At 43.7% G+C, this 11,657-nt stretch overlaps 1 protein-coding gene across 1 annotated transcript in view; it reads right to left on the reverse strand.

The window, feature by feature from the left end:
• Positions 1-11,205, reverse strand: part of LOC126471119 (uncharacterized) — a 115,190-nt gene extending 103,985 nt beyond the window's left edge. Inside the window, exon 1 of the mRNA XM_050099201.1 lies at positions 11,098-11,205. Coding sequence (XP_049955158.1) covers positions 11,098-11,116 — 19 coding nt within the window. The 5' untranslated portion in view covers positions 11,117-11,205. The remainder of the gene's footprint in view (positions 1-11,097) is intronic.
• Positions 11,206-11,657: the final 452 nt, after the last annotated feature.

Genomic DNA, 11,657 nt, shown 5'->3' on the forward strand with positions numbered 1-11,657 from the left:
TTGTGCTGCCATTCGTGAACAGCATTCTGGGAGGTGTGTTCAAACAGGATGACGCTCGTCCCACATACTGCTGTCGTAACCCAACATGCTCTACAGTATTGGCCTACTCGATCACGAATCCGGCACATGTGGGTCATCATCGGACGGCAACTGCAGCATCATTCATAACCAGCACTAAGCGGCCCTATATTAACCGACCTAGTGTAGTCCGCCCCCGGTGGCTGAGTGATCAGCGCGACAGAATGTCAATCTTAAGGGCCCGGGTTCGATTCCCGGCGGGGTTGGAGATTTTCTCCGGTCAGGGACTGATTGTTGTGCAGCCGGCACGGTAGCTCAGCGTGTTCGGTCAGAGGGTTAACTGCCCTCTGTAAAAAAAAAAAAACTGAGTTAATAGATCAACGACGAACTTAAACGGGTGTCTTCCGACGTCCGCCCCGAGTCGATGCAACGAACGAAAGCGAACAAAATGAGAGAAGAAAAAAAAAGTGCAAGAAGCGTGGAAATTCATATCACAAACTGACGTCCGGCACCTGTGCAATGCATTCACGTTTGCATGCTTGCATTCAACATTCTGGTGGTTACATTGGTTACTAATGTACCTGCATTTGACGTCTGCAATGGCTTATCTCGCGCTTACATTAATCTGTCATCTTACAATGCTAACCATTTAAACATGTTGCCTAGACAAATTTATTCCAGAAATTTCATTACTCTACATTAATTATTTTTTGGAGCTGCGATTTTTTTCCTTTATTGTATACACTGATCAGACAAAACATTATGACCACCTGCTTAATAAGTTGTTGGCCCATCTTTGGGACGCATTACGTCACCTATTCAGCGTTTCATGGATTCCACAGTTTGTTGGTACTATGAAACATCCCCTTAGAGAAATTTATGAATTACTGTGCTGTTAAACCCCTTAAGTTACTTGATTTTCAAACATCTGAACAAAACTGAACGTACTCATACATATCTCTCTTTACTTATTACGATCATCACTAAACTGACACACAATAATTTTAGCGCAACGCAGTCTGACTTTCAATAATCCCTACAAAAGAATGGCCGTCACTAACAATAACCTATACCTTTCATGAATCACCTCACAAAAATCTTCGTTACTCGAACTACTGCAGTACAAAAAAAAATGGTTCAAATGGCTCTGAGCACTATGGGACTTAACATCTGTGGTCATCAGTCCCCTAGAACTTAGAACTACTTAAACCTAACTAACCTAAGGACATCACACACATCCATGCCCGTGGCAGGATTCGAACCTGCGACCGTAGCAGTACTGCAGTACAGCGAGAGCCAATCCTGCCAGCTAAATAAAGCATTCTAACTACTGAAGGCACTAACTACTGATAGGCATAGTTATTAAATGAAAGATTTTTATAGAGAAAAAAAATGTATTTACCTTAAGAGTGTTCAAAAGTCATAATATATATATATATATATATATATATATATATATATATATATATATATATATATATATATCAGTTCATGACATCCAGTCTTACAAATTTCGTTTTTCTGACGGACACACATCCAGATCGCCCGCTCTCAAAACTCTGCCATCTGTCTTCCCACATCCATCACTGCTGGCGGCTCACCTCCAACTGCGCAACGCTACGCGGTGTTCAAATTGGTTCAAATGCCTCTGAGCACTATGGGACTTAACATCTATGGTCATCAGTCCCCTAGAACTTAGAACTACTTAAACCTAACTAACCTAAGGACATCACACAACACCCAGTCATCACGAGGCAGAGAAAATCCCTGACCCCGCCGGGAATCGAACGCGGGAACCCGGGCGTGGGAAGCGAGAACGCTACCGCACGACCACGAGCTGCGGACTACGCGCTGTTCATATCCAACTGCCCAACACAACAATAGCGAATATTCCAACAATGCCAACCAGCCTCAGACTGCACACAGCACAACCAGTGATTTTCATACAGAGCGCTACGTGACGTTACCAACATAAAAACCTAAACAGCCTACTTACAGTACGTTTATTCGCACCAGATGACCACCCACAAGTCATGTGATTAAACATCGGGCCGCTGATTTGTGTACGCTGTGATGGCGCCTGATAGCGACCCAAATGGGTTCTATTGTATTCACATCAAGCACATTTCGTGGAAAACACATCAACGAGAGTAGACTACCATGCTCCTCAAACCACCGTAACACGATTCTGACTTTGAGACAGCGACAATAATCCTGCCGGAAGATGACATGGCCAGCGGGAAAGACATAAGCACGAAGGGCTGCAGGTGGCCCACAGCTGTCAGAGTGTTTTCGATTACCACCGCAGGTCCCACGCGAGCGCAGCCGAACGTCTCTCATAGCATAATACTGTTCCCACCAAGCAGCGTCCTTGGCGGGGTGCACATTTCAGACTGCCATTCGCATGGATGACGGCGTTTGTGGAGACGACAATGACCTGGCGTAGCACAAACGTGTATTGGCCTACTCGATCACGAATCGGGCACATATGGGTCATCGTCCCACGGTCCCGTGGCCACTGCAGTCGTAATTCACGGTGTTGTCGAGTCAACATGTGAACAAGTAATGGTCGTCTGCTGTGGAGCCCCACGTTCAACAATGTCCGATGAACGGTGTGCTCCGAAACACTTATGCGTCCACCAGCGTTGTACTCTTTCGGCAGAGATGCGACAGATCGCAACCTATTCTGCTTTACAGAGCATGCAACTCTCTAAATTCCCTGTTCTATGACGAGTCGTGGACGTCCAACCACTTATCGCTCAGTGGTAGTTTCACTGTCGTTCTACGACTTCCTGTAGATGCTCACTACAGTAGCACGTTAAATTCGACCAGCTTCGCCGTTTTCGAGATACTCGTTCACAGGCTTTGGGTAATATTAATATCACTTTTGTCAAAGCCACTTATGTCAGTAGATTTCTACATTTGTGGTCCATGTCGTTGCTAGAATGATTCCCCATCTATCTTTGATCCTCTCATATACTTTCCTTAACATATCATTTTCCGCAACGCCACCAGGCAATATCCAACCTCGTAGTAGACATTGACCATAGGCTGATTCACTGCCCCTACCTCTGGGTTTTATGCAACCCTCAATGCCTTCAAAAACGACACACGGGACTATCATATTCTCTCGCTCGTTACATTCGAACCATTAGTTCTACATAAAACATGTAAAAGAGCTTTTGTAGAAAATTTAATGTAGTTAAATTTTTTACTGGCATTCATTTTCGCTGAACGACATAGATTTCGATTTATTTAAGAATAACGTATAAAAGTGGTCTTAATATGTGTATCTTTTGAATATCTGAAAACTGTGACCTCTAACGAAAACGTATCGCAGTAAAAAGTTAAATAAGTACATTACATTAAATTTCCTACAAAAACGACTTCTTCAGTTTTTCTGTAGGACTAATAGTTTGCGCACAGAGAGCATGAGGACATGAAAATCTTCCCTTTGGTTTTTGAAGGCATTGTGCATTGCGTGAAACCCGTAAGTACGGGCAGCTTATCACTCTATGCAGGGTGAGTAACATAAGACGTAACACCCCTTTTATTTCGTGAAGAGTTCTAGATAGAGAAAAGAGGTTTTCAGCAAATGATAGTACACTAGGGGGTACATGCTTTGCTGTGTGATAAAGAGTCTTAAAAATCATACAGATCGAGCTACTGAAGCAAGTATCATTTTTTAATGGAATGATATACCTTTTTAAATAGCATCCGAAATCGCATGAAAAGATGAGTGCAGTGATATGTTTCTTATTAATAATGACATTGGCCGGCCGGGGTGGCCGAGCGGTTCTAGACGCTACAGTCTGGAACCGTGTGACCGCTACGGTCGCAGTTTCGAATCCTGTCCCGGGCATGGATGTGTGTGAAGTCCTTAGGTTCGTTATGTTTAAGTAGTTCTAAGTCCCATAGTGCTCAGAGCCATTTGAACCATTTTTGAATAATGAAGTTGAAACGTTCCGCAAGAATCCGAGAAATGTACTAAAATTGGAAAGCAATGTGATCAGAGGCGACTATTGCGGTGTAAACACCGGCAAGCACATATCTCGCGTTAGGCTCCATCGTTATATGCAGCAAGACAGTCCTACTGAAGTACAACTAAACTCCATCCAAACAGGTCTCGGAAGGCCCAACGGTTCCGACCGACCGCACTGTCATTCTCAGACGATAGGCGTCACTGGATGCGAATATAGAGGAGCATGTGGTCAGCTCACCGCTCTCCCGGCCGTTGTCAGCTTTCGTGACCGGAAAGAAAATCCTATGCCACTAAGAGAAACCCCATTCCCGGTACGACATAGATAAAGGATCAGCTATGAGTTTTGTATATGGGTCTTCGGCGCATCATATGGAACTTAGGAAAACTGTTTCAGTTGTGGGTACATTTCCAAATGCTTGTGGAAACAGAGGCTACTTTGTCTGGCAATTTTCCATTTCAAACCTTCTTGCTGCTGCTTGCTTGTCAAAGCCGAAACAGAAACGTCGGTCGTACATACTTCATAATGATAAACAGCCCTAGTCACGGAAGAAATAAACTAGTTAATTAACGTTCTTCGATTTATATAATAATGGTAATAATAGTAATAATAATAATAATAATAATATCTGACCTTTCCTTGTCTGGTCATGCCTGAATACTTCTTAAAACACGCTACTGTCGGACGAAGCCGGCCGGAGTGGCCGAGCGGTTCTAGGCGCTACAGTCTGGAACCGCGCGACCGCTACGGTCGCAGATTCGAATCCTGCCTCGGGCTTGGATGTGTGTGATGTCCTTAGGTTAGTTAGGTTCAAGTAGTTCTAGGGAACTGATGACCTCAGCAGTTAAGTCCCATAGTGCTCAGAGCCATTTGAACCATTTGTCGCACGAATGTGTCTGTATAAATAACTCGAAATTGTCATTAGAATGAATACACATTTAAAAAACTAAACACTTTATTCAGAGTGACTGACGAAATCTCACCCACAAAATAAATGCTTTTCTTAACGAAACGTGGTTTTACACTTTATTTAAGCTTGTGCTCACACTGTTTGCCATCGAATGCGAGGCAAATTTGAAATCATCGTTCGAGAGAGAGATGGACAGATGAGAACACATTGGATGAAAGCTGCTTTATGCTGTGCCGATTCGACAGCGCGTATTGTCTGGCGTAGTTGGGGCTTCACGATAGACTGCATCTTTCATTGGAGAGGAGAGAAATCAGGGGAACTGGCCGGACATTGTACTGAAGCATTTCGGTCTATTTAACGGTCAGGAAACTTTTAGTTTAGTATATGCGTTGCAACGCAGGAAGAGTGAGCGAGCAATAGACTTGTTGAGGAACCGATGACCTCAGCAGTTTGGTCCTATAAGACCTTACCACAAAACAGACTTGTAGGGAAGAGTGAGCTGAGCAACAGACTTGTTGAGGAACCGATGACCTCAGAAATTTGGTCCTATAAGACCTTACCACAAAATAGACTTGTTGGAACTAAGACACTGTCGCTTAACCAGTGTTACATCTTCCAGAAAAACGTGTGGAATTTATCGTAAGTGTGCATACGTATTATCATTTAACACCCTTGGGTTGATGTAAGGTCCCACAATGGAATTTCTAACCAGGCCGCATGATACGTTTACGCTACACTGTTGTTCGTGTTGTACCTGACGAAGCTAGCGTGGGTTTTGAGCTGCCTAGTAGTGCATATTACGTAAATGCACATTACGTGGTTCGTAAAATGTGCTTCGTCTGTGGTGGTGGTGGTGGTTAGTGTTTAACGTCCCGTCGACAACGAGGTCATTAGAGACGAAGCTCTAGCTCGGGTTAGGGAAGGATTGGGAAGGAAATCGGCCGTGCCCTTTCAAAGGAACCATCCCGGCATTTGCCTGAAACGATTTAGGGAAATCACGGAAAACCTAAATCAGGATGGCCGGAGACGGGATTGAACCGTCGTCCTCCCGAATGCGAGTCCAGTGTGCTAACCACTGCGCCACCTCGCTCGGTTGCTTCGTCGGTAAAAATGGCTCTGAGCACTACGGGACTTAACTTCTGAGATCATCAGTCCCCCAGTACTTAGAACTACTTAAACGTAACTAACGTAAGGACAACACACACATCCATGCCCGAGGCAGGATTCGAACCTGCGACCGTAGCGGTCGCGCGGTTCCAGACTGTAGCGCCTAGAACCGGTCGGCCACATCGGCCGGCCTTCGTTGGTAAAGAGCACACTTTGGAAGAATGTAGTGTCATCTCGCAGGCGCTGCAGAGCAATCCGACAACATTCTGTGCTATGGTCGAAATCAAGTCCTTCGAGTGCCTCATGTAGAGACAGATGACAGGCATGGAATTTATGCCGCTATAAGATGCGAATGCCCCTCGCCTGGCTGATCCCACACTCCTTGGCAATGCGTTTCGTGCCACCGTGCGGACTGATAAGTGTGTCGTAGCCAGAACAGCTTCTTTATGTGCTCTGTCAGTTGCAGTCTTCCTGCTCGTCCTCTTTTTGACATTCAAGCTGCCTGTTCACACTAGTGACCTCATAATTCGGGCAATTGCCTGTCGCGACGGACAGCGACGATCGGGTTCGCCGTCCTTATACCGCCGTACTGTTTCGACAGCATTTCTTTGGCATTCGCCGTATAAAAGTAGCATGTCTACCCTTTCCTCGTTCGGCTCAGTAGCTGAGCGGTCAGAGCGGCGGATTTCTAGATTAGATCATTAGAGGCAGAGTAGAAGAGAAGAAAAAATGAAAGATCGTGATATTCGGGTAAGTGATTTAGGGAAATAATCCCAAACAGCTCAAAGAACTGAATGAATTTTGATTTTGAAATTGACTAAGTATATCGATCGAGCCTGCGAGTATATCAATGTCATTTTCTTAGAAATAGTTCCCACAAGGTCTTTGAATGACGCAACATTCTGCCACGAATGATGTACCTATACTCCATATCTAATTCAATTAAGGAATATGCAATATCATTTTGAACAAAGCCTACATTTACGAACAAGTATCTAGAGAACTTCTGCGCCCTAGTTCGTTGTCCATCCACGTATAACCTAGTAAGAGGTTTACTGTTGTTGTTGTGGTCTTCAGTCCTGAGACTGGTTTGATTCAGCTCTCCATGCTACTCTATCCTGTGCAAGCTTCTTCATCTCCCGATACCTACTGCAACCTACATCCTTTTGAATCTGCTTAGTGTATTCATCTCTTGGTCTCCCTCTACGATTTTTACCCTCCACGTTGCCCTCCAATACTAAATTGGTGATCCCTTGATGCCTCAGAACATGTCCCACCAACCGATCCCTTCTTCTAGTCAAGTTGTGCCACAAACTTCTCTTCTCCTCAATTATATTCAATACTTACTCATTAGTTATGTGATCTACCCATCTAATCTTCACATTCTTCTGTAGCACTACATTTCGAAAGTTTCTATTCTCTTCTTGTCCAAACTATTTATCGTCCATGATTACTATAGTTGTCATAAACGAAGAAGACATCATACTTTACAGAAAACGCTTCACTATGAGTGACTAACTCTCTGCGCCTGGAGATAGGCAATGTGCTGAGTCGGCCCAATAGAATACCTTACTTTGGCATCTGCAGTGAGATATGCTATCTCTACGTTCCTAAACTAACATATTTCCAGAATTCCTTCTGTTAAAGCCTATACTTCTAAGCAAACGTAGAAAACTACAGACGAGTTCCTCTGATACTCATGCACCCAGCACTGTACACGTGGATGAGATATTCGCCCTGACTCCGTCAGTCGAACCGGCAATACCACTCAAGGCCAAGCGTTGCTTTACATGCAAATCACTGCCGCAAGGACGCGACAGACTAACCTGAGAGCGCCGAAAAATCCTTGACGACACCTAATTGTTTACACTGAACTCTAAGTGGCTTTAACGTTACTCTACTTAAGAGTCAAATTACTGAAATTTGCACCCACGAGTAGCAATTTAGTTTTACGAGGCAAGTGTTCAACGTTAAACGGCTTTTTCGCTATTCTGCTATGCGGAAGTTCCTGAGTCACAGGCTAACATGATCTGAAATAATCACATGATTATTTTCACTGTTTCGTTAGGTTTAAAAACCCGCCTGGTTCGTCACAGAAGTATATTCGGAGTAAAATACCACAACAATCGTTAAAGTTTAGAAATGACCAAAAGCTCCAGTAGCTTTATTTTAATTTCTTAGTTTTGTGTCTAGTATATGTCCAAAACAGCATATAATTCACATCTCCCGGGTCAAAATTGAACAATAAAAATTCATAATGTAAACAAGCAACCAGTAATGAGTGTTGTTGATAAATAAGAAATACTGGAAGTATATGCTTCGCTGATGTCAAGCGTAGTCTTCAAGCAACATCATTTTCTTTTTTCTTTTTTTAAAAAATATTTGGATTTAGTTCTTGAATACTATATCCACTGCATAATTCATTCTCGTCTACCATCCAGAATCGTCGCTTGATGCTATAATCGCGCTGTTTATGAAAAACAAGGCAGACGGCATCTGCATAATCATGTCTCACGGTCGCAATTCAGAGTGGAGGAGACAATAAACCGCTGTGCCGAATCTGAGACGTTGAAGGACCACATGGCTGAAGCTGTATCTGGTATCCAACGTGGGAAGCAACTTGCCTGTTTCAAGTTTCTCGGCTTCGCATTCTGCAGCATTGCATCACAGCACACGGTGCGTTGCGTAATTCGTGACTTACGCAACTTTTTTTATGAGTTCGCTTTTCAGCACGCTGTAATTTATAGAGCCAAAAAGGTCGAATTTGTTTCCCATAAAGAGAGTCCTCGATTATCAAGTTCAAAGGTGGGTAAGCAGGGTATGTCCTTCCAAAGGCAGGCTCCTTAACAAGTACTTACGACATAAATAGCATATGAAGTTCGGAGAGTCGGTGACTACTGTCCACTGCTTTCACACACTGTCTTTCCAAGAAACGGAGCTAGTACAGTATCATACAAATAGATCCCATAAATTTATGGAAATAATTGTTAAATCTAATGTAAATTTATTGATTAAATCTGTGGCTTTTTCCACTACTTACTTATAATACTTGTTACAACCAATAATAATAAAGAAAATAAGATGTAACCAATTAAACAACAAATGTTTTATTTAAAATGAACTGAAACTAAGAAGATAAATAGGGTGAAACAGGGCACATTGAAAACTTTGTAACGTTCGAACATCTTCAGACTTGTTTTAGAAACATAGTTCTATGTAATCTTGCGTAAGCATATTCATATTTATCTGTCTCCTTACGGAAATAGTATCGAAATGGCTTTTATTTTGAAAAGTATTGTTATCAGTTACACTCTCTGTATTCATCTCAAAATGAGTGTATTTTATATTTAAATACCGATAGCGCAATCGTCGGATATTCTAGTATACTCTTTAACCTATTATAACATTTCTGTTAAATAAAGTGCATCGTAATTTTGATTATTCCGAATGATTCAGTGCGTGTACCATAGAGTTTTACTACACCATGATTCTAATTTATGCTCGACCCTGTTTCACTAAACACACCCCAGTATTTGATGTCAGTAACTAACATTTATTATTTAGAACTGAAAAAGCAACATGATATAAAATCCACTCAGTGGGAAAACTCAAAGCAGTAACGTCAGTTATACCAATAATTGACACACCAAAATCATTCCCACCGAAATAATTCAGACAAGTTCTATGAACGAAAGCAACATAAATACAAGAACAGAAGCAAAACAGAATGCAATTCCTTTAGTGTGATAACCTCTCGTATGGACAAAAAGTGAACTGTTGGTTAGTCTTTTTAAATTTTTCGTTGCGCCAAAGAGTATATTTAAAGAAACATGTTGACGAGGTCTTTTAGAGATAAATTATGCAATGACCTAAATGCTTTTGTTTGAATGGACTGACAGTCTTTCTCTGCCTGAAACGTAATTTCACATTTACGGTCTTCTTCGCGAACTATTTTATAAATTTATGTAAGCACAACTCGGACCGAAACAGACAATTTTGCTACGTATCAATGGCACTTGAGAGCGGCGGTGGAGACATTGTACGAGTAAGTAAGATAATTCGTTCATATTTTTCCGTGAAACTAAAAACAAGTAACTATGTAAATGCTTCATTGTATTTCTATCACGAGACAAACACTAGCATGAAATGCCAAGTTTGTGGCAGTACTAGAGGACCGTGGAAGAGTAGTCTGAGAGGAAAAAGAACGAAACAATCGCCACATTCTTGAAGAACTATGGTAGCGTACTGTAGTTGTTAAGCCTGTGAAACGAGAGAACGGAGCTGTATGTGCTGTTTGAGCCTGTGGGCGTGACGTCGGAGGGGCCTCGGCCTTCCTATCGCTGTCGAGGCCCGCAGCTGACGCCGCCCAAGGACCTAGCCACACTTTGCAACCTAACGGACCAACGCACGCGGCACCGGTGAAAGTAACCGGCGCGGGCCTTCCGCCTACACCTCGATTTAAACCATTGTTTCCTAAAATCGTCTCGCGCACTCCGTGACGCCCTATCGCATAGTATCAGTTACTATATATCCCACATCCCGCATCGGCGATTGCTTTGCAGAGAAAACAAAGGTTAAAACTAAGAAACAAAAGCAATATAACTGCTGTGATTCTTGAGTTTCTCCCGGCGTATTTGTTGATCGAACAGTCCACGGGTATATTGCCGGTTCATAGTGTCCAACGGGCACAATATTTCGGCGATCAGACATGTCGCTATCGTCAGCGCACCTGACGATAGCGACATGTCTGATCGCCGAAATATTGTGCCCGTTGGACGCTATGAACCGGCAGTATACCCGTGGACTGTTCGAGCAATATGACTGCTGTCTGTTCAGTTATACAATTACGCAGAATAGAACCAAAACATTATCACAGTAGTAAGAACAAGTTAGTGGTGTCTTCATTTTATGGTGCCCGCAACGCAGGGTACTATCCACCAACGAAACCGCAAAGGAGTAAACCGGGAAATATTTACCAGCGCCGACCAGGAGGAAGAGATCGAAAGCATAAAAGGTATTGAACCCTGCAGCCTAAGTTACGAGCTCAGCGCGAACAGTAGGTGATTGCGAGGTGCGACTTACCTGCAATGAGGAGCCACATGTCTGCAGGGAGTGGCGCGGCCGGCGTGTAGCGATCTAGGCGCGGGGCGGCGCGCCCGCCGCTTTATAAGTCCGGAGAAAGGACGCCGGCGCAGGCCAAAGCCGCTACAGGCTGGAGGGGCACTCGCAGTCTCTCCCCCCCCCCCCCCGCCTCCCCCCTTTTCCTTACCGCCGCGGAGCCTTTGGGAAAACTCAGTTTCACTTTCGAGGCGACAGGCTCCAAATATCGGAAGCTCTGGTTATACGAGTAGAGCGTTTTCTTCCGCCGCCGACGTGGAGTCTGGCGCATCGGACCAGCTGACGATGTACCGTTAACAGAGGTCGACAGGCAGTGAGCGCATGCGGTGACCCTCGCTGCTTCCCTCCGTTTCGCGACATAGCAGCAGTAGCCTACGATGGCCAAGTGAACTTTCCGACTATGGCGTCTCTGAGCCTGTTGTAGGTTTAGCACAATACATGTCGATATCAGAAGCGCAGAAGAGGAGACGAATGTGTTTCCTGTTTACTGTTTTGCTCCCAGATAAAATTCAAGATAAATATGA

This window comes from Schistocerca serialis, chromosome 3, assembly GCF_023864345.2.
Source record: "Schistocerca serialis cubense isolate TAMUIC-IGC-003099 chromosome 3, iqSchSeri2.2, whole genome shotgun sequence".
NCBI classification, from domain to species: Eukaryota; Metazoa; Arthropoda; class Insecta; order Orthoptera; family Acrididae; genus Schistocerca; species Schistocerca serialis.